Source organism: Marmota monax, unplaced genomic scaffold (assembly GCF_021218885.2).
Source record: "Marmota monax isolate L192 unplaced genomic scaffold, Marmota_monax_Labrador192_F-V1.1 WCK01_AAM20220418_F8-fsc00023, whole genome shotgun sequence".
NCBI classification, from domain to species: Eukaryota; Metazoa; Chordata; class Mammalia; order Rodentia; family Sciuridae; genus Marmota; species Marmota monax.
Window position 1 is genome coordinate 5,239,973 of NW_026692907.1, and position 24,117 is coordinate 5,264,089.

General features: G+C 39.2%; 1 protein-coding gene across 6 annotated transcripts in view; it reads right to left on the minus strand.

The window, feature by feature from the left end:
- The window catches only part of Fyb2 (FYN binding protein 2), a 99,092-nt gene that overhangs the window by 24,033 nt on the left and 50,942 nt on the right, over positions 1-24,117 (minus strand). For all 6 annotated transcript variants that reach the window (XR_009227383.1, XR_009227382.1, XM_046451039.2 and 3 more), the window contains 5 exons: positions 18,226-18,326; positions 9,649-9,683; positions 7,202-7,233; positions 4,604-4,703; positions 1,332-1,476 (listed from right to left, as the gene is read on the minus strand). Coding sequence is in view for 4 of the 6 variants with exons in the window: in XM_046451039.2 (XP_046306995.1) it covers positions 1,332-1,476; positions 4,604-4,703; positions 7,202-7,233; positions 9,649-9,683; positions 18,226-18,326 (413 nt within the window). In the remaining 2 variants the exon portion in view is untranslated. The remainder of the gene's footprint in view (positions 1-1,331; positions 1,477-4,603; positions 4,704-7,201; positions 7,234-9,648; positions 9,684-18,225; positions 18,327-24,117) is intronic.

Below are 24,117 nucleotides of genomic sequence, written 5' to 3' on the forward strand. Positions count from 1 at the left end.
TTGTAAGACATGCTACAGTTTTTCAACATATAAAATAAATGAAGACAACTAATAGTTATTTAATATCTGAAGCATACATTTTGTATCAGTTAACAAACAGCCCTAGGAAATAAGTATTATCCCCATTTGGACAAGAAAATAAGTAAATTTTTCAAGGTTACAGGATTAAGATAGTGGTCCTGGGCCTCAGAAATGCTCAACTCCCAAGTCCTAATGTGGAAATGTGGTCATTCTGCTGCTGTTGAAGTGTCATGGAAACAGGAGTGAGGAATTGACGGTCCTTGGAGAACCAGAAACAGGGAAGGTGGGCTGAAGGTAAAGCAGGCCTCAGAAGTGGCTTTCGGGACAGAGCTTGAAGGATGAATACACACCAGCTTGTGGAGAAAGGGCATAAGGCATTCCATATAGAGGACTACCTCACACATGCGACATGTTTAGCAACCTGCGGCCAGAGCAGAGAGTATGCAGGGAACAGGTGCGTGGTACAGCAGGCCAGGGAGGCTGGCAGCAGACTGGAGCCACCCATGGTCACTGAAAAATCACTGTTCCCATTGTGGCTGTAGCACTGGAAGTCAGTGACTAGCCATGGCCTATTGGGCTGGAGGACACATCTGTCTACCTAGATTCTACTCCCCACCCCACCACCAAGTAGCTGTCTTGTTTCCCTGGGGAATTCTCCAATCTGAGGGTTTGTCATTTTGGTAGAACCAAAATCCCAAGCTCCAAGGGGTATGACCTGGGTTGGGCCAATCAGAGCATCATACACTTAATGATTGGTTCAGGGACTAATTGTGGGTTTCAACTCATATCCTGGAGCTTACAATTGTTGGGAAGATAAAACTTTCTAGTTTTCCTCTTGGGTTTAAGAGAACATAGGTTGTAAGCTGGAAGCCATCTGCTGGAAAACAGAGTCACCACAGATGGGAGCAAAACCAGAGGAGAAAGGTGATACTGAGTCCTCGTGGTATTGCTTGTGTCCCTGGTCCAGCCATGCAGAGATTTTCTACTAAGTGAACCACCTTTAATTTTTTGATTAAACAGAGTATGCTTTAATCGTATTTGCAATCAAAAGTCTTGACTAACATGAAGGTAAAATGGAACCTAAATAATCACCAAGTGACACTGTATTATTACATATCAGTGTGTCATCAATGTGTAGGCTCCATGAGTCAGTTACTAAGACATCAGGTAAAGAAGAAAAGAATAAACATTTGCTGAGTACCTATCATATGACATGTCAGATCTGGTCCTCATAAAACCCCTGTAAGGTTCACATGATGATCCATTTTATAAATGAAACAATTGAAGTCCAGGAATGTGAACTCACTCACCACTCGCTAGCTTCATGTCCTCCGGGCAGACCTTTGTCTGGAGGATGTCAGTCAGGGTTTCCTGTTTCCCATTTGGCATGCTCCTTCGGCCTTCATGGACTCTGGTCATCTGGATTTTTGCAGGTGTCCCTTTACAGATATCTACCTGCAAATATGGAACAGGACATGTTCTGCAGGGCTGTAAATTTCCAATCAGTTGTCTGCTTCTGAAGGCTGTTTTTTATTCAGTCATTCCTTGTAGATAACTATTATTTACTATTCATTACTTAGTGCTAGGTAAGAGCACACAGTGTCCTTATTTGTCTCTGAATGGCCAGTAAATGCCTGGCACAGAGGCAGACTCCTGGGAGCCTGGCACCAACCACACTGTAGGTTCTTTGTATATTCCATCTCATATAACCATCTTGACATCTCATGAGAGAAATATTATCAGTCCCCTTGATAAAGAGTCTAGAGAGGTTAAGTAACAGGTCTCTGGGCCCCCAGTTAGTAATCAACTGTGGCAGGGTTGACCCCAGGACCTGTGCTCTGGACCACAGAGGGAGGCTGGAATATCTTCCTTGACATTTTGTCTTTCTATCCACCATTCTTCTTTCTTAACCTCTCTGCCCTTCCTTTCTCCAGAGTTGGTCAGATACTTCCTAAAGGTGAGACAATCCGTGAAGCTCTGGAAGCAGAGAGATGCAGGGCACAGAGGGGCCTGCCTGCTGAGTACGGAGATAACACAGCCAATTAGGGTGTGATGTGAGCAGCGTTGTCAGAACTGCTCTCGGCCATGGAAACAGCACAGGGAGGGGCCGGGAAGATGTCATAAAGCAGGATTTTATTAAACTATTTTTAAAATGTAGGTAGGAGATTGTGGAGGAGGTAAAGGGATACCTGGCAGATAATCAGCGTGAGTGAAGGTGTGCAGTATGTGGACAAGCGCTAGCGTCTTTAAAAGATAGTACAGAAGCTGTGGAGGGGAGGGGCTGAAGGAAAGGGGAGGAGACAGGAGAAGAGAGATGAGGAGGTAGAAAAAGAGAATGAGGCTGAGTTAGGAAGCCACACCTGGGAGAGCTGAGGGTCCTACAGGCAAGACAAAAATTTGGGATTTATTTCTTAGCTATGGGAAGAAACCTGATCAGATTCATATTTCAGAAAGATCTGGATAGACTGGCTGGAAAATACACTAGGGAGAGAACACTTTTGGCCACCTCATTGTTTTCTGTTGTCAGATGAAGAGGGAGAGGGATCAGCATCCTTCCCATGACAAGAAAGTGGATGTGGGCATTGACTATGAGAACACATTTGAAAGTTCTGAGAAAAAGCCAAATAATTGATAGAAAGCATGAATTATCCTGAGCTTTGTTGGGATCATGAGCAAATTATGAGAAGAACAAAAGGAGGGGGATTCTCTTAACTTCCTGTCATTTTAATAGGAAAGTAATGAAGTCAGTCTTTTACACAGACACAGTGACCATGGTCCTCCAACACAGTCCCTTGAAGAGCAGCACACCAATTCTCTTAGGGCTGTCTGTGGGAATGTTCCCAGGAGGCAATTTGAATCATGACGGATTATGTATCTACTGCCTAATCATTTATATTTGACCCCCAAAGGACACTATCCAGCTAAATTGCCCACTTCGTTCATCTAACACACCTCTAACAAAACAGTAACTTTTAACAATTTAAAAATGTAAACCACTACCCCACCCCCACCAAAAAAGCGGGAAGTGATTCCTTCGTGGTACCCTGACCCTACACCTGGATCCTTTCACATAGCTAGCACTGAAAAAGGGCACACTACTGCTTTTTCATAGTCAATATCCTTGGATTTCATATTGATTTTCTCATATGCTCCTGATCGACCCTTCCCTGATCTCCAGCCTCAACACTTACTTATGGCCTTGACCCTTCCCTCTGGCCTTGACACCCAATGCTGTTCCCCTGACTCCAGACCCTGTATTTTTCTAATCAGTGACATATTCCATCCTTTGAATTATTATTATTTTGGTACAGGGGATTGAACCCAGGGGCACTTTAGCTCTTAGGTATGTCCCCATTCCTTTTCATTTTTTATTTTGAGACAGTGGCTGGCTAAGTTGCTGAGGATCTCACTAAGTTGCTGAGGCTGACCTTGAACTTGTGACCTTCCTGTCTCAGCCTCTCTTCTATGGATTATGCTTCTCAGTGATATTCTCTAAACACCCAACATACCTTCTGCACCTACATACCAGTTTGGGCTCACAATGCCAACATGCTGTTTGATTAACCTAGCCCTGCAGATGGTGCTGGGGTACCCTGATTTTAAAAGACAGGCCCATCTCAGACATCTGGAATGTTTTGAGCCCTGGAGTCACCCTGGTGGCATCTGTTGCTTAAGCCTCCCTCCACACCAGCTGCTATGAAGGGGGAGTGGTCAACCAAACAGCTACAGGTCTGATATTAATAAAAGAAACATTTCATTTTTATGCTATCTTCTGTCTTACCAAGTGCTTGCAGGCACCTTTTTCCCCCCATCACAAACAAGGTAGAATTGGGATGGGAGTGGAGATGGGAGCTTGGGAGGGATTCCAAACCTGCCTTTTCCAATGAGATGACTGAACTCAGAAATGAAAACACTCTTCTAAGCAGGGACATGGGGCACAGAATTTAAGGAAGTCCTTGTTCTAGGATGTTATAAAAGCAGCATTTGAATGTGTCTCCCAAATTTCATGTACTGGAAACTTAATCCCCACCTCCCTGTGTTAGCCATATTAGGAGGTGGGGGCTTTGAGAAGGAACTGGGTCCCTCCATGGGCTAAAAGGAGTGGCTTTATCACCAAAGCACTTGCTTGTTCTGTCTCCCACATGATGTCCTCTGCCATGTGAGGCTTCAGTGTGAGGCCCTCCCCAGATGCCAGTGTCTTACTCTTGTACTTCTGGCTTCAGAACCATGAGCCAAATAAACCTCTACACTTTATAAATTCCTTGGTCTCAGGCATTTTGTCTATAGGTTCAGAAAATGGACTAAGAGATGGTTCCCAAGAGTGAGTGCCTGTACCTTTTGTGCCCTGGGTGCCTTGCTGGTCCCACTCTCATTGCAGCCCTGCGGAGGCCTCCCTCCTGAATCATAAGTGGAAAGCTGAGGGCGAAGCTCAGTGTTTTCACACATTTCTTCCTTGGCAAAGAAGTCCAGCACCCACTGCACCTTCTGATTCTTGTCTTAGTCTCTAAAATGTCCCACCCTGAGCAGATCCTTCTGCACGTCTGAATTATGCCATTTGACCAGGAACCCTCGACACAGATACCTTGGAAGGACTGTTTGTATGTGGATCTTTTTCTGTTTGAGGCTCCAGATCACACGGCCCTTTTTCCTTCATTCTTCTATCTGGATTTTCATGTTTAGGGCTGAAGTACAAACAGACACGAAGGAAAAAGTGGAGATTAGAGTGTCAGATGGCAGCTCAATCCTAAATTAAAGGAGAAAACTGAAAGACTTATTTTATTTTTTAATAAGGAGGGACAGGATCAGATCAACCATAGAGACAGCTTCCCTGAGTTCCTGCCTGCTCCAATCAATGCTGGAATGTCAATTCCTGCTTAAAATCACTAAACTCCTCATGGGTTATAGGATAAAACCCAGGCCTGGCTCCTAAATTTCTTTCCAATCCCATCTCTCTTTGCTTTTTCCCCCCAGTTTTGCTCAAGTCTAGATTCATAATTATCCAGACCCTGCCGCAGTCCGGCTGCAGCAAAATAACCGGGGGGTGACGAGCAACTTGTGTACATTGATACAGCAGGAGTGGGAGCCATTTATTGTAGGACAGGAGGGGTATATATACATTCCACACAGCTTATCTTAATTAACATAAACTAGATACAGCAGTCAACCAATAAGGAATCTCCACACTTAATGGCTCGCTGGCATTACTACACAAACCACTCCCTCTGCAAAATGCCAGGCGCCATCTTGACTTGTTTACAGACCCTAACATTTCCCCCTTTTGTTTAATTTAAATAACGACCATAGTGGTTTTTACACAAACACCATAAATAATCTGCTACAAGCAGAAGGGGAAGATGCAAAATGCCACAATACCAAGCCAATTGATGGCTCCATGCAAGAAGCCCTTGGAAAAATTATACCAGCAGTGACACCGTTAGCAAAGATACAGTTTGTTGTCTCAATCCAGATAAAGCAGTGTCTCAATAGATTAACTCACAGTCCAGGTAAATCACAGTCCAGGTAAGTTCTGCAGGCAGCTAGCTTAAATCACAGTCCAGGTATCCTCCTCCCTTCTGCTAGTGATGGTCTAAAATTTGGGGGCCAACAGAGGTGAGGCAAAGAACCTCACCCCCCCACACTGGCACCAAGGCCAAATTTGGGGGCCAACAGAGGTGAGGCAAAGAACCTCACCCCCCCCACTGGTGCATAGGCCTATCCACAAGTATGGCTGTTATGCTGGACCGGTAGTCAGTGACGGGTATGATCCAATTGCAGCGGTACCAACCTAAGACAGGAGGCTGACGCCTAGAGGTCAGCTCATCAGATGACGGGTAAGGACCATATGTTGAATTGGACAACCTAACAGGCACTGTCCCTAAGCCACATTGCTTGTTGTTTAATTAAACAGAAGGGGGAAGATGCTGAGAGCCATAGCCAAGTAGGAATGACGCATGGCATTTTGGGTTGAAAGGTGACCCTGCTCAGGGATTAGGGCGGATCCTGCTGGGATTAGGGCGTATCCTGCTGCCTCAGGCGCCTGCTCCTTTGGAGTTCCTGTTGAGTTCTCGTGGGGTTCTGAGAGAATTGGTGCGCGGAGCCGAGTGGAGGCAGGGTGTTCACGGGAAGTGTGGGTAGAGGTCGGTGAGAGTTTGGGAATAAGGAGTTGCTGTTTGAATCTACAAGGCTTTGTGGTGGCTTGGTGATTTTGTGCCCAGCCAGACTGCAGCAAGACCCACCACCCCTTTTGAGCAACTCTCCTTTTTCATTAGTTGTTTATTTTTTCAGACATGCTGTATTCATCTTATGCTGCTGACAAATACAAGATCCTTCTTAATTAAAGGCGTCTTCCTACAGTGATACATGCATACCCATGTTTACAGCAGCACAATTCACATTAGCCAAACTATGGAACAAGCCTAGGTGTCCATCAATGGATGAATGGATAAAGAATATGTGGTATATATACACAATGGAGTTTTTTTCCCAGCCATAAAGAAAAATGAATTTATGGCATTTGCAGGAAAATGGACAGAACTAGAAACCATCATGATAAGCAAAATAAGTCAAACTCAGAACATCAAGGGCCCTGTGTTTTCTCTCCTATGCAGAAGCTAGAGAGGAAAAGGAAAAGAAAGTGCATAAATCTCCTAAAAATCCAAGGGAATTCAGTAGAGGAGGGGTAGGAGATAGGGAAGGTGTGGGGGGGAAGTGCTGGGGAGTCATATTGGCCAAATTGTGTTTTGATATTGTGTGCATGTAGAAATATATAACAACGAATCCCATCAATATATACAACTATAAGACACCATTAAAAAAAAGAAAAGAAAAAAAAAAAGACCCTCTTGATTTGTCTACAATGTCTTATCTGAGAATCTTTCCCTGATTCTCCCAAGCAGTCACAGTTTCTGCTGCCCTAACATCCTGGCCTTCTGTGCTGTATGACAACCTGACTTCAATTCTTCCTTTTTGCCCTATCAACTAGTTTGCTGAGTGTGTGCAGCATGGGCTGGAATGAGAGAGATAGTATAACCAAGCCCCTACTGTAACCAGATACCTTCAAGAGGAAACCGAGTCAGGTCAGGCCCAGGACCCAGCTGGCCCAGAGAGGAAAACTAGCTTAGTCATGAGAGGGTCAGTGGCTAGGCCAATCAATGTTTTCCTTTTGAAGATAAAAACTCACCTAAGTTCTTGATGGAGAAAACTCTTCCAAGGCTGAAAGTACAGAGGAAAATAAGTCATTTTTTTTTCATAAATCCACCCAAATTAGGTTCTATTGTACAGCTAAAGATCATTAGGAGGCTGGACCAAAGGGTGGGGGGCAGGGGCACGAGCTCAGTACAGAGCCAAGGAAGTCAATCACCACAAAGTGTATCACGGAGAGTTTCATGAAGTACTGCCTGCGGGGCTGATGATCAATCAGAAAAGAAAATAAGCATTCTAAGCTTTCAGAGCATGCCTGGGGATGCAGGATTTGATGGAAAATTAAAGTGTTCTCTGTAAACCTTTTTAGGGATGCAGTTGTAAAATAAAGAACTTCTGAATTATGTGAGGAAATATGCATTTGTGGTATTTAAGCAGGGTTTCCGTGGGCACCATGGGTACAGGCAGGTGTGCCAGGAACGCTGGGATTGCTTCCTGACTGACCATACCCTCTGGCCCAAACTCAGCTCTCTCATCTATATTTGGCTCCATTAAAATTATGTCCCACTAATAACAATATAGACCATCATTTATTCAGTGGTCACATAACTGATACCATAAATTACTTGGAATCTCTCCAAGAACCCTGAAGAAAACGGAAAATAAGCATCTGAAATGCCACCACGAAATCCAGGTGTACTAGCTCACGTGTGCTCCTCTGAGGAGAGCCCTGTAGGCATTCATGCAGGGCCTGCTGGTTCTGATTTTATATATAATTCTAGCACTGGCAGGAGGACCAGTTAGATGGAGGTTGTTTTCCACCTTTGCTACATTGTTTACAGGTTCCTTAACTCCTCAAGCCTTCAGGGTCCCATCTGTAGCATGGAAGCAGTGATCCTAGCTCATAGTGCTACCACATATGCAAAAGTGCTTGGCTCACAGCAGGGCCTTGGTACAGGGTCTTGGCCAGATGAAAGACACAGAGGTGTTGACAGCAGATGGAAATGGTAATTGTCAGAAAGAAAACAATTACAGACAGCAGAGTTGCAGTGGTTTAGTGTGAAGACAACAAGCTCTTCTCCAAGGGCCCGGAGCTTCTCGAAAGAGACTGAGTTGTGTCCACTGACCCTACAGTCAAGGCTACTCCAAGGCAGTAAGAATGGATGAAACCAGGTGCTGGGGATGTGGCTCGGTGGTTGAGAACTTGCCTACCATGTATGAGGCTCTGGGTTCTGTTCCCAGAGCCAACAATAAACAAACAAAAACAATGATATCAGATGCCGCTCACCAAGCTTAAACATAGAGATGAATGTAAACCATATCTGAGGGTTAAAAACTAAAAATACTTTCATGCCTTTTAACTTGAAAGCTATGAGACTTGGTCATATGCAGGGCTCTCTTATGCAGGGTGTTTTGTCATATGTTGATGTTACCAGGTAGCTGAAGTTTTTATTTATTTATTTTCCCAGTACTGGGTGTCGAACCTAGGGGTGCTCAATCACTGACCTACATCCCTATTTTTTTTTTTTTGAAACAGGGCCTCATTAAATTGCCTAAGCTGGCCTTAAACTTGTGATCCTCTTGCCTCAGCCTCCCAGGTCACCATGAGTACAGGCATACACTACTGTGTGGCTTAGGTGAAGCACTTTTATAGATTGCTTCTACTCTTGCTCATAAGAATGATAGTCATTTGTATTTTTCTAGCTACAGAATGTACCCACAAATAAATAATCCTCATCAGAAAGTATAAGACAACCAAGAAAGAGAGATAAAGGATGTAGACTAAATGAATACTGTAAGGACAAGATAGGACATTAACTGGCACCATGAAGACACTAGGTATGCACCCACTGTGAGCCAGGCACTGTGCTGAGTGCTTACACACTTTGACTTGGTTCCCTCACCCATTCAGGGAGATAAGTATAGTTCCATTTATTTATTGGGCATCTACTACTGTAGATACAGTAACAAGGCATATGCTTCCTGTCTCCAGGGAGATGGATGACTCCATTTTATAGAGGACACAACTGAGGCTCACTAAGGTGAATTCTCTGTTCTAGAGACTTGCTAACAAACTCTTTACCGATACTTACCTTATGTTCATCCACACAAGGATTCCAGATGTGGGTGCTTTATCATCCCCATTTTATGGGTGAGGCCATGGAGATTCAAGATCACAAAGCCAGGAACTCTGGTTCTGCATGGCCTTCATCAAATGCTATATCACCTCTAAGGTGGCACCTTTACCATGCCCAACAGGAGCCCCTAAGTATGCCTTGGGATCTGGACAGTTTCTCAAAAACACAAGATAAAGAAATGGATTGGCCAAGGGACTCTTCCCTTAGCCACTGGATTCTGGAAAAGCCTGACAAAGGGTAAACCCAAAAACTAGGACCTTCACTTTCACCAAAGAAAGTGCTCTAGAATCAACCTTGCAGACTCGTTTACTCTTAATTGTCACAGTGGTAAGGAGAGAGGAAACTGTACCTTTTGGAGTTCTTCAATTTCAACTTCATAAGTTGCTGAAATAACATAAAAAATTATCTCAGGTCAGTTTGCCCAGCCATTTCTTACAGTACTCATGATTAAAGCAATGACGCAAGATGGCAAAGTTCAGTTATATCAACCTTCAGAGCATCGATCTATACGAGGCTCTGTCTACACAGTTTGGGAAATTCTAGGGTCACCGATCATGGTTTTAATTTCTGTGGGAATTTCTAACATGGAATTTATAGTTGATAAAAGCATACAGAACCATTTTAAGTTTCTTGGTTTACTAAATAGATATATAGTCCATGCCTAAGAGAAAGCACTGAAATTTAAAGGTAGCACTTTAGAAGGCAAACTTGAAAGAAAAAAGTGCCTAAATGCCACTTTGACAAAATGAACTCATATCATGTCCCAAAGTGAACTATTTTTGAAACACTGCTTGAAGAGGAGCCTGCCCATTAAGGCTCAAATATCTTTTGATTTTTCTGATACCTCTTTGGATTTATTTAAATGACACTTAATAATTGTATTAACAAATATAAGTAATGACAAGAATTTGGGTTCAAATTCAGTCCTGCCACTTCCTACCTGGGGGATTTCAGACAAATTACTTCATTTCTTTGAGCCTTACCTTGTCCATCTGTGAAACTGGGCAAACTGGTACCAAGTTCATGAAGAAATTAAAGGGGATGATATTAGATGTTACCTACTTAGTAGAACATCAGGGGTTCTATAAAAAGTGACGTGTTTTTTCACAAAATTGCTTATTTGGGGGATTTTTAGTTTTGTTTTGCTTAGAAGTTATTTATGCAAGTTCTTCCTCTGCTATTAAAGAATGTGTTTGTGACAAGCAGGACTTCTGTTTCATTTCTTTCTTGCTGCTAGAATCCTAAAGCTGACCAAACAACATGTTGTATTTCTAAGCTTTCATTTTTGCAAACACATAATTCATAATGCAATTAATGGAATCCAGGTTTTCCTTAGGAATTGTCAGCACATGATTCTTGTCACACTGACCTAAAATTCTGCAAGGATAATTAGTAATATGTACTTCATATTGGGTACACTTTAATTTTCACTGATTTTTACATGAAAAAAAATTCTATTCTGTCACTCCTCGATTTAAAATTTTAAACTATTAATATTTTCAAAAAATAACTCCTTGCTGGGTTGGGATTGTGGTGGGGTGGCAGAGTGCTTGTCTCATACATATGAAGCACTGGGTTCTATCCTCAGTGCCACATAAAAATAAATAAATAAAATAAAGGTATTGTGTCCATCTACAACTAAAAAAAAAATAAAAATAAAAAAAAAATCTCCTTGCCAGGCACAGTGGTACACACCTGCAATCTCAGGAGCTTGGGAGACTGAGGCTGGAGGACTGCAAGTTCAAAGCCAGCCTCAGCCACTTAGTGAGGCCCTGTGTTAAATAAATAAGGCTGGGATATGGCTCAGTGTTCAGAGTGTTCCTGGGTTCAATTCCTAGGTACCACCCCCCCTCAAAAAAAAGTCTCCTTACGATACAGTTTGCCCCATATCTTTTCCTAGTATGGATTTGGTCTACAAATTTAAAAAATGATAATCTCCTTCAATTTATTTATCTGTTTTTTTTTTAAAGAAAAAATTGTGATTTCATTTGCTTTCCCTAGCCACCGGGGGGGGGGGGGTAGAAAATACTATTTATTCTGCTTTAGGAACTATGAAACCAAGGCTCAGAGACACCTTAATTGCTATGTCTAGTAAACAGAGATAATACACATTCCCTTGAAAACATATTCATGATGTTAAATATTTTAACAAAGTAGGGACTCTTCAATAGTACGCTATGCAATACAAACCTACTCCAAGGTACAAAAAGGCTGTATCCCAAGGGGTCAGGAAAGAACTAGGAGATTTAACAAGGGGATATGACTCAAGCCCAGTCCTGGCTCACTCTATACTGAGTTATAGAACTGTCTCTCCATGGAATAGCTTTGCCTTGACTGGCAGAGGAAGGGCAAATGTCAGAAGAGGGTCCTTAGCCACCCTCCATCTACTAATGTCACAACATGGTCATGTCTGGGAGGCCCACAGCTAATTCTACATGTACTAACTCCCCGTGTGACCTTGGAAAAGTCCCTTCACTCTGTTAGACCAGTAGATGAGATGACTCTTTCTAATATTATAAAAACAATAATAAAAAGCAGCTATCATTTGTATGCATATAGCTAGCAGGCACTACGCTAAGTATTTAAGTGCACTATTCTACTCAACTCTTATGACAATTGCTGCTCATACTCCTTCTTTACTTATGGGGGAACACACAGAGAAGTAAAATACTTGCCCCAGGTCACTCAATTTGGAAATGACTTAACTTTCTTCTAATCATGGATTTGTTTATTTAAATGAACTATTACTCAGGAACATAATCAGAACTTCATCATTTGAAGGAATCTCTGGGGTCTCAGAAGCACAGTCCAGAAAGCACTGGCCCAGGTGACCTCTGAGGACAATTCTGAGAGCTTCCAGAATAACAAGAAGCCTGTACACCGGAGGCTGAGTTCTGTAAGGATGGGCAAGACTCACAAAGGCCCCGTGCAGGGCTGGGCTCAGTGGTGATAGTAAAAGCCAAACACCTCATCCTCTCCTGCTATTTAAAGATATCATTTAGATTCCTCACCTTCCTTGGTGGACAAGTCAAGGAAGAAAGATTCATTTTCATTTAACTTTTGGATAAGGTGTAAAAATTAGCTCAAGGGTTTAGGTTTGTTTTGTTTTTGTTTTAATCTATGGATATTCTGTTGTTACAACACTTTGTTCAAAGGCTATCTTTCCTCTGTTGAATTGCTTTAGCATCTTCATAAAGAAAACAATCAAGTGGTCATATTGGCATAGGTCTATTTCTGAGTTACCATTGATTTCTATGTGTCTCCCTGCCAATGCCACAGTCATGATTACTGTAGCTGTAAGTCATGAAACTGGGTAGACTGATGTTTCCTTATCTTTCTTTTTCAAAACTGTTTTTAGGTGTTTCAGTTCCTTTGCTTTCCCATACGCATTTAAGAATAATCTTGTCTATTTCTACAAAACATCTTGCTGGGATTTTTATTGCAATTGCGTTAAACCTGTGTATCTCGAGGGGAGAATTGAAATTTTCTCTTGTCAATTTTACTGTATTGAGTCTTCTAATCCATAAGCAGGATATGTCTTTTCATTCACTTACACTTTGATTTATTTAATCCAAATTTTACAGTTTTCAGCATTTATGTCTTATACATGCTGTGTTAGATTTCAGTCTGTCTTTTTTCTGAGCCATTGTAAAAGGTATTGTATTTTTCAATTTTAGTGTGTCCACGTGTTCACTGCTAAGATATAAAAATAAAACTGTATCATACAACCTTGCTGAACTCAATTATTAGTCCCTAGGAGGGATTTTTAGGAAAGGGAGGTTGTAAATTCCTTAGGAATTTCTACCTAGATAATCATGTCACTCCAAAGAAAGGCAGTTTTTATTTCTTCACTTTTGATCTGAATGTCTTTTATTTCCTTGCTTTACCTTATTTTACTGGCTACAACTCTCAGCTCTGTGTTGAATAGGAGTGGTGAGAGATGCTATTCTTGCCTTGCTCCCAATTTGGGGATAAAGCCTTCAGTATTTGTGGTTAAGCATCATGCTTCGCTGTAGTTTTTTTTTTTTTTTTTTTTTTGTGTGTGTGTGTGTGTAAATGTGCTTTATCAAGGTGAGGACATTCCCCTCTTAATTTTTCAAGAATTTTTGTATCATGAATGGGGGTAGAATTTTATCCATTTTTTGCATAGATTTTATATGATTTTTATTCTCCATCTGTCAATATGGTAGATTTTGTGAATGGACTTCTCAGTATTGAACCAGTTTACATTTCTGGAATAAGACACTTTTAGTCATGGCATGCAATTCCTTCTAAAATCTTCTGAATTCTGTTTGCTAATATTTTGTTAAGGATTTTTATGAAACTCATAAAGAATGTGAAGTTTTCTTATTTAATTGGCTTTTGTCTAGTTTCTGTATCAGGATAATACTCACTTTATAAAATAAATCAAGAAATGTTTTCCATTTTTCTGGAAAAGATCACATAGAATTGGTATATAATTCTTTAAATGTTAGTATTTTTCTGGTGAAGTCACTTGGACTAGGATAATTGGAGGGGGAGATTTTTCAAATTATGCAATCAATTTTCAAGAGTTACAGGACTACTCAAATGATTTATGTTGGGTGAGGTGATAGTTTGAGCTTTTAAAGGAATTACTCCATTTTTACCTCAAAATGTCAAATTTTATATGTATGCAGTTCTTTATAATATTCCTTTATTATTCTTTTGATGTCTACAGGATCTGTGATGATATCCCTGTTTCATTTTTGATATTTGTATCTTTTTTCTTTGTTTCTTTGTCAGTCTTGCTAGTGGTTTGTCAATTTTATTGATCTTTTCTAAGAACAAAGTTTTGGTTTCATTGATCTTTCTTTTTTTTTTTGATCTTTCTTATTTTAATTCCATTTACTTCTTTTATCTTTGTTGTTTCTTTTCTGCTCTCTGCTTTGGATTTACTTCGCTCTTATTTTTCTATGTACTTTAGGTAAGATCTTAGATTGCAGCTTGAGATATTTACTTTATGATTTTTTAATTAAAAAGTAAAAAATGTATATATTTAGGATACACAGCACTATATTTTGGTATGCAAATGCTTTGTGAAATGGCTTAATCAAACTACTTAATGAACATATTATCTCCTATATTTTTTGAGGTGAGAACACTTAAAATCTACTCTTACCATTTTTAAAGTATTCAATGTATTGTTATTAACTGTGGTCACCACAGTGTAAAGTAGATCTCTAGAATTTATTTTCTCGAACTAAAATTTTGTTTCCTTTGACCCAATGTCTCCCTGACCTCCTCCTACGCCTGCTGCTGGGAATATCATTGATTATACTCTCTGCTTCCATGAGACTCACTGTAGATTCTACATATAAGCAAGAATAATGCAGTATTTATCTTTCCAGGTCTGGCTTATTTTACTTAACATAATGTCTTCCAGGTTCATTCACATTATCATAAATGACAGAATTTCCTTCTAAGGCTGAATAGCATTTCATCCTGAATATATTACATATTTACTTTATCTCTTCATCTCTTGATGGACACTTAGGTCGATCTATATCTTGGTTATTGTGAACAACGCTGCAATGAACGTGGAAGGCAGATCTCTCTTCTTCATACTGATTTTATTTCCTTTGGAGGAATATCTAGATGTGGGAATACTGCATCATATAGTTCTGTTTTTATTTTTTTTCATAAATTTCATATTGTTTCCATTATAACTGATTGCCAAAAAAGTCCCTTAATTTTATTAACTCTTCCACATTTTGATTTTTTTGTTATTACAAGTTACATATTTTATATTCCACACCTCTATCAAATTGTTATAGCTATTGTTGTTTTTAGTCATTTTGCCTTTTAACCTTCATACTAAAGATAAAAGTGATTCACACCCCACCATTACAGTATTAGATAATTCTGAATTTGTTGTGCATTTATTTTACCAGTAAATTTTTACCATTAAGTTTATATGTTTTCATGTTACTAATGGGTGTCCTTTCTGCTGGAAGAACTCCCGTTAGCATTCCTTGTAAGACAAGTTTAGTGGTGGAGAATCTCCTCAGCTTTTATTTGCCTGGGAAAGTCTATCTCTTCTGAAAGACACTGTACTGGGTCAAGTATTGTTAGTTGGTAATTTTGTTTTTGTTTTTGGTTTTTTTTTCCCCTCACAATTTTTCATTTCAATCCATTCTCTTCCTGGCTTGTAAGGTTTTTGCTTAGAAAACCACTGCTAGACATATTGGAGCTCCTTTTTTTGTGATTTACTTTTTTTTCTTGCTGTTTTAAGAATCCCCTGTGTCTTTGATTTTAACAGTTTAATTATATCTTGTTGTAGTCTTATTTGGATCAAATCTGACTGGAAACACTTTACCTTCCCACACCTAGACAATTTTACCTTTCTCCAGCTTTTGAAAGAAGAAAACTTAAGAAACTCACCACCTTATCCTCCTTCACTGATCTCAATGTCCATCTTCTTCTACCTTTCAGAGTCTTCTTGTCTTCTTATGTTTATTTTTCATATATTTTATACATATATAATGACCACATTTTAAAAACTATACTTAGCAGGAAGGAAGGGGGAAAATACATGGGCTCCATCTTCCTAGAAGCAGGGTTTCACTAGATTTCAATGTCTTATTTTATCAAACACTCAAAAACTCCACAATAAAAATAGTATACCCAATTTCTAGATGAAAAAAAAAAATTAAGGTTCATGTGTCATCCAGGGGCATAAGGAGGATGGAAGAAACTAATAAAACAGATGAAGAAGCACAGTTTGGGGTGAAATAGCTCCACTTAGCTATCTTCTCTCGTTTTCCTGGAGGGTGTTATATGGTGGCTCTTTAGAGAAAGGAAGGGTAAGGGACACACCACACACTTTTGATCCCAGGCTATAGTTCCTCAGATTCTTCAGGCCTAGCAGATTTATTCTTGTCTCCCACAAAGATGCCCTTCTGAAAGGGGAAGCCCTAGCCACCATCCCTTCCCCAACCCCTCCTTCCTCTTGCTCTGTTACCTCCCAATGCGATTAGGGGCTTGTTTTCTGAGCCCTTTCTATTTTCAACCATAAATACTCGGCTCCTTGGCAGCAGAGCCCTGTTCATGATGCACAACCCAGGATCTTTCAGTGAAAGAATGAACAAGGGCCTGCCTCAGTGACTCCAGCTTTGGGTATCTAAAATGATGTCCCTTGGACGTCTCACCGTTAAGATTTGTGGCCTGGAGAGAATAAATGCAGATCTCTGGCCCCATTTCCCATACTCGGTTCTTAGCTTCACCCTGTACCATGAGTGACCCTTGCATGAATCCAAGCTCCATCCACCTCTCCCCATCCCAAAAGCTTTCCCTGAAGCCCAGTCTTTCCTGAGAAGACCCAATCAGGAGTGGGGGAGTCATTGCACAGGGCTGGATTCTAGGGTAGGGGAGTCTCATGTGATCCAGAGAGAGAAGGTACAGGCTCTGATTGGAGCATCCCCTTGTCTCTGTATACCTTTTGGCCTTGCAGAAGGGCATACAGTTGGAATTTAGCCCAAATGGGGCACCAAGCCTTTCTATCCAAAGTGTGGTCTCTAGACCAGCATCATCATCATCACCAGGAAATCTCAGGCCACATTGCAGAGCTACTGAATCAGAATCTGTAACTGGACAAGATCCTTGGGAGATCTGAGGGAACTCTAGAAAGTGAAGAGCCCTGCTCCAAGATGGGATGCTCAATACACTGATATATAGGCAGCATTGCCTTCTGGGAGCAACGGGGTACAGGAGTTCCTCTCCTTTATCTAGCATTTTATAAAACATAGGGAAAATCCTAACTCTGCCCAGTTGAGGAGAGAAGGAGTTTTCTAGTACTTCTCTAATCTCTTATTTCCTGGGCAAGGGAAGGAAAATGTCAATAGGGTCCTCATTCTTCCTTCATGAATTTCCCAAGAAAATGGCTTCCTTTTCCCAAGTCTCGAGCTTATTGTTCTGTGTAATAAATTAATGAGACTAGATGATCTCTCTTTAACCTTCCTTCCAGAAAAGCCACACTTCTGTGAAAGAGAAGCAGCATAAAACTGTGGAAAGAAGGTGGGATTTTGAGGGAGGTTGACCTTGCTTACAACTGTTGCTCTACAAGATACAGCATATATGATCTTGTCCAGCTCAACCTCTGATCTTCAGTTTCCTGTCTCTAACAGTGAGTGATAAAACCATTCTATTACAGACATGTACACAGGACCTAATACAGAACTATAGTCCATAGTACAGGTTTGGCAATCACTTGTGTTTATTCTGGCACTAATATTTATGATTTTGCAGATAACTAAGAGATTCTTTAGGCAGAAACAGACATTAAATTTGCAGAAATGTTAAGATTCCCTGCTTCTTCTAAGAGGGTAAGAGAGTCTCCATTTTTTCACAAAAAGCTTGAATATTGTTGTCAATATCAGAGGTGGGAAGACTTAACTCTGAAACAGTGGTCAGATCCATTAAATAAATTCCCTTCTTCTATTTGGATTGAACACAACTGCCTAATTCTCATGGTCTCTTATCTCCATCTCCATGTTCTGAGTAACGAGGGAACTTCAAGAAAGACACCACAAAAAGAAAGATGAGGTTTCTATAGGAGAAGGAAAAAATATGAATCACTATATCTTGATTTTTTTTCTCCTACGTATCTACAAAAAGCAAAGCAGCTAAGTCAATTGGAAAGGAGAGGAGAGGAGAGGAGAGGAGGAGGAGGAGGAAAGGTGGAGGGAAGAAGGCAGTAATAGGAATTGTAAACAGCACTGATGCCCAACTGGACTTCTTTATATTTTTTTAAGAGATCAGACATGGCAAAAAATAAAAAGAAATGAGATGGTAGAACAGAATGGCTGTGAGTTTTTTTAACTTACACTTTGCCAGAGGGAAAAATACCATTTTTGACACATTTTTATTCCACACAGGGTTACAATATTAATTGGCTTAGCAGACTTACAATCAGCAATTTCTATTGCAGTGCACAGGTTAATGGAGTTGCCAGAGTGTCTCCGATATGAAATTGTTGCCTCATAATTATGTGGTTCTTCAAATTCAGCACTGAGAAGCACAGACAAAAAAAAGGTTATTTAAAATAAAACATTTCTTTAAGCACAGTTTAAAACTCTTTGTATTTTTTTCTCATTAGAAAGTAATGTAAGTGTGTCTGGCCAATACTGTGACCTAAGCAGACATGGAAGGCACACACATCTCTCCTTTAAAAGCACAGGAAGTCTAGATGAAATATAACCGTGCAAAGTACTGCACAAAGATTACATAGCTCACGTGGAAATCAATAATGTAAAATCCCCGGTGCCAGTTACAGTGAGAAAACCCACAGTAAAAGTTGCTAAGGAATACTGTAGTCAAGGGACTCCAAGGGAAATTGAGACCAGATAAAGAAAGGACTTAATGATTGGGCAGTTGGGGATTTGATGTCTGAGTCACAGGCAAGTCTGAGCCACAGGCTTCATCTGAAGGGGGAGCTGTCATTGAGCTATGAACATGAAGTCCAGAGTCACACAATGATGTTCTATCTGTAAAATAAGTTCTAGAAAGAAATTGCACACTCTCCCAGAGAAAGAGCAAGACATTTTGTTGTCTGACTATGGCAAGAGAATTGAAAGAGCTTGATTTCTCAAATATGAGACATCATAAACTCAAAAACCCAGCATCAATGTGGGATCTAAATTCATTCAACCTGTATAATCCAGAGATGCAAAGCCAAAACTAGAACTTGAACTTCAAATCTTCCTCCTAAAGGCAAACCTGAAATAATTCTGTGAAGTTGTGTCCAAAACCTCTGGAACCTATGTCTGCAAAGAAAACAGGACCCTCTTAAGTCAGTCCCAAAAAACAAAGGACAAATGTTCTCTCTTATATGTGGATACTAAGCTATATCAAGGGAGGGTAAGGAGAGGAAGCACAGAAGTTCATTGGATTGGACAAAGGGGAATGAAGGGAGTGGGAAGAGGCAGAGAAAAAAGATAGTAGAATGAATCAGACATAACTTTCCTATGCTTGTATACGAATACAAGACCAATGTAACTCCAAATCATGTTTAACCACAAGAATTGGATCAAAACTGTAATGGGTTGCACCCCCTATATATATGTCAAAATACACCCTATTGTCATGTATATCTAAAAACAACAAATTTTTAAAAAGGGGGGGCTTATAGCCCAAAACAAAACCATGCAAGGTGATGGGCCACCACAGCATGCACAGGAGATGCAGCTAGTAGGGGGATCAAACAATAGAGTTATATGAAAAGGAATTTAGAATAAGTGTGTTTTTTAAGTTTTCAAAGAAATTGAGTATTAAAAGCTATTAGGCAGATTTAGGAATAGGTGGAAGAAGTTATAGAAATCATAATTATAGTTCTTTTTTTTTAAAGAGAAAGAGAATGAATTTTTTAATATTTATTTTTTAGTTTTCAGTGGACACAACATCTTTATTTTATTTTTATGTGGTGCTGAGGATCGAATCCAGCGCCCAGCGCATGCCAGGCGAGCATGCTACTGCTTGAGCCACATCCCCAGCCCAATTATAGTTCTTGATATAAAAAATTAATGTAGATGGGGCTGGGGATATATATATATATATATATATATATATATATATCTCAGTTGGTAGAGTCTTGCCTTGCATGCACAAGGCCCTGGGTTCAATCCCCAGTACCACATACACACACAGACAAAAAAAATAATAATGTAGAAACTGAAAAGCATATTAGATACAGAAAAAAGGAAACTGATAAATTAGTTAGATCCGAGAAAATCACCCAAGTATAGTAGAGAGATTAAAATAGAGAAAATAATGAGAGAGGTTAAGAGACAGGGTGGATTGAAAAGGGACAGCATATTCAGGAAGCAAAGAAGAAAAAGAACAATGAAAAGGAGTCACTATTCAAATGACAATAGTCAAGACTTTTCAAAAATTGAAATGGGACATGAATCTTTTTGTTGCATCAGCCTCAATAATGAGAAATAACAGTAAATCCACACATGTGGTTTGTAATATGTAAGAACAAGTCAAATAAAAATGTAAAAGCTGCATGAGAAAAAGATAGTCAACTGAGGACAGAAACCAGACTGGGAATGTGTTTCTCATTAGTACAGTAGCTGGTGGAGAAGGTAGAGAGTACCTTGAAACACTGAGGAAAGAAAGCTGTCAATATGAAGATTCTAGTCCAGCTAAATTATCACTCGAGGGTGAGAGAGAAACCAAGATATTCTTAGAATGCAAGTCCATGCATTTAGTATTCACAGACCTTGCTGAAATATACCAAAATGATGCACTTTGGTAAAAAGAAATTGAACTAGTAATGAAGTGTGATATAAGGAACAAGGGTGAGCAAAGGAATTAATAAAGCAATCGGGAAATCTGAATAAATATTGACTGTGAGGATTACTAACTTGGAGAAGTTTAAGGGAATTACAATATTACCTAATAATATGGAAGATAGAGGGAGAGTGCTACTGGAAATTCTTTGCAGGTCTTTATATTATTGAGGAGCAAGGTAGAATTTTTGAATAACATTAGACTTAGTTAATTGTAGATATCAAAATTTGACCATATGCACTAAAAAGAAAAGAAATAAGGATATTTAACTTTTTGACTGATAGAAGGGAGACTTTTAATGGAAAAACATTTTTAAAAATGAGGAGGAGGAGAAAGAAGACAAAATACAAGTAGAGAAACTATATAAATTATAATGGCAAAAGTGCAAAATAGATCAAGAAATATAATTAATGCACTTAGATTAATCTACTCCAATTAAAAAGTGTATATTTTAACTATCCAGCTAATGCTGCTAAAAAGTAGCCCAAACCCTGGAGATTCCAGAAAAAGGAATGAAGATCTTAACCAAATACTACCAAAACCCTCAACTGAAGTAGGCTTATTAATATTAGATTATACTTTGACAGAACTTATCAAGAAAAAAGAAACCAGTAAAAATGAGTGCAAACATACACGGGGAGCATGTGCACACAAAGAAAAGAACAGAGACAAAATTAGAAATAGTTTCATGTTCTCAAAAATCTAGGAAAATGTTCTGATAAGTTTTTTGTGCCAATAAATTTGAAAATTTAGGGAAAACTGGCAAAATTGAATAGAAATGTAAAATTACCATGCTAATTGAGGAAGAAACAAGAAGCCAAATATGCCAACAGGTCATGAAAAGGCCTAAACCCACTCTACCCTCTCTCTACCACTACCCTACTACCACCTTTCTTCTTGCTCTCTACCAAATAATCTTTTAGGCAAGTTTTAATGAACTTCAGAGAACAGAAAAAGATGGAAAAACTACTGATTTAAAGAGAATTGTATAATTTTGATATGGAAACCATAAAAGAATCATTCAATAAAAGAAAAATATAGCACCATTTCACTGAAGAGATTTTAGTCCAAACTCATTAAATAAAACCCTAGGAAAATGAATTAATCAGTGTTAAAAATAATTCAAGAACAAGTAAAAATTTCAGGGACGGCTCAACATCAGAAAATGTATCACTGTAATTACTTCATTTTAATGAGAGGGAAGAAAAACAGACCATTTTAATAGATGTGAAAAAAAGAGTTAAACTTTGTTAATTGGATTAACCTCCAAATGTCATACTTAACTGTAAATCGTAACAAAAGAACAGTTAATACCCATATAAACTCTGTCAGGAACTTCAGCAATAAGAAAAAGACAAATCCAGGGAAACTTGGGCAAAGGTTTATGATAGATATTATTACAGAACAGCAAAGTTGAAGAATCTCTAAAAGGAAATTTTTGATCTCACAGTAAACAGGGAAATGGAAATCAAGACAATGAGAATTCAGTTCATACTCCTCAGATTAGCAAGGATCCCAGTTAAAAAATAATACCTCTTTGGGCAAGAAAACAGAAAATCCTTTATTGTGCTCAATGGCACACCCATTTTAGAGGATGATTTTCAGTATCTAGTAACACCAGAGTTGTTTGTTAATTGGTTAGAAATTCTACTTCTAGGTAAGCAGCTTTGAGAAAGTTGCTTGTATTCATCTAGAAGCCTTAGGGGATGGTGACTGCACCATGGTTTAACATGGTGAAAATTTAATACAACCTCCTGTCCCTTACTAAAGGAATACATAGGAGATGGTCACATGTGCATTGGATGAAATACAACATAGCAACTCTAATGAATAAACTAGACTTACTTATATCAACACAGAAGAGGAAATAGCTTTGTTAAAAAACAAGCGAGGAAGGATCAAGTCAGATGACATTTATATAAAAATTTAAAACAGTTTATCTTTAACAGGTGTATGAGTTTGTAGTTCAACTATGAGAATATGCAAATTAGATACACTCACAAATTCATGATAGGAGTTGACTATGGGAAAGGAGGAAGAGAAATGGAACAGTGAAACCAAGGGACACCATCAGGGACACCGGCCACCAGTGGAGGTGGATATCCAGGTGGGGATAGCCAGGAGCAGAACAATTACCATCATCCTACCTCTTCCCTTCCCCTTCCCAGAATGAGGTCTTTGCATCTAGGTATCCTTCCTGATTTTTTCCCATTTATATTTATATTCATAACAGTTGCTATTACAGAAAAGGTCTGGGTTCTCTTTTTTTCTTGTTTCCTGCGTTTAGTATTACATCATAAGCACATTCTACCCAATTATTTTACCTCCTTTTTTTTTGACCATTTGGATATTTTAAAGCTTTCTGTTCTTTTTTTTTTTTACATATTCTATGTAATACTTTTAAAGATATAGGGATAGTTCACTTTGTTGAAAAAGAAACACTATGAACTTAACGCTCCAGTGCCTTCTCCCTTCATATTTCTCTCCCTTTCCCTCCACATGAAGTAATTGAGAGAAACTTCCTTAAATTATAGCCTATGCCATATATCTCATGCTCCAGTGCCCTAACAACCTCATTGGATCTATGGTAAATTAACTTTATTAATAAGAAACAATTTGTGGAAAAAATTGAAAGAAGACGTCTAATCAATTACTTGTACTTTTGTCAGAAATGAATAAATATCTGACTCCCCATGATGATAAAGAATTTCAACCAAGTGTTTTTCTTTAAAAAAAAAATCCTTGAGATCAATTATCTTTGGAGAGAGGCAGTCCAGGATTAACACTAGAAGGGAAAGGGAATATTGTGCCTTTTGCTGCATGAGAATGTCTTTTAATCTTTTTTCCAGTGCATTAAAGCTAGACCTCAGATCCACCTTGAATTTATACAGTGTGGATCAATATAAAGAACTTGAATTGCAAGGAAGAAATAACTCTATGATTTAAATTTATCTACGTTTCAATTTCTTTATTTCCACATTTATGACAAATGTCTGTCTCCAGAAACATAGGCCTGATTGGGAGGCAGCACAGGAGGGTAGCCAGACCTGGAGTGTGGATTCATCAGAGAAGAACTGGAATCCTAACTCACTTCCACCTCCTTGTCATGGAGTACTGAATAAATACCTTAATCTTCCATCTCCTATCTACAAATAGTAATAATAAAATTTGCTTTGAAGGTCTATTGTGCATATTGAATGAAATACTTGCCCTCTGTACTTAGGCATTCCCCAAGGGTGCTAGTAATATGATATTGGGGAAATTATTGTGTTTTTAAAAGATAAGCTTTGAGATTTGCATTTTATAAAATGCCTTTATTACTGATATAACATTAAGTTTCTACCTTTTAATACTTCCAATCCATGTCATATGGAGCTGCAGTGTTTCTTAATATGTCAAAATTCTCTTTGTCAAGAAACTTCAACAGAAATAACCCAATCCCAAAAGTCAAAGGTCAAATGTTCTCTCTGATATGCAGATACTAACCTACAACAAGTGGGGGTGGGAG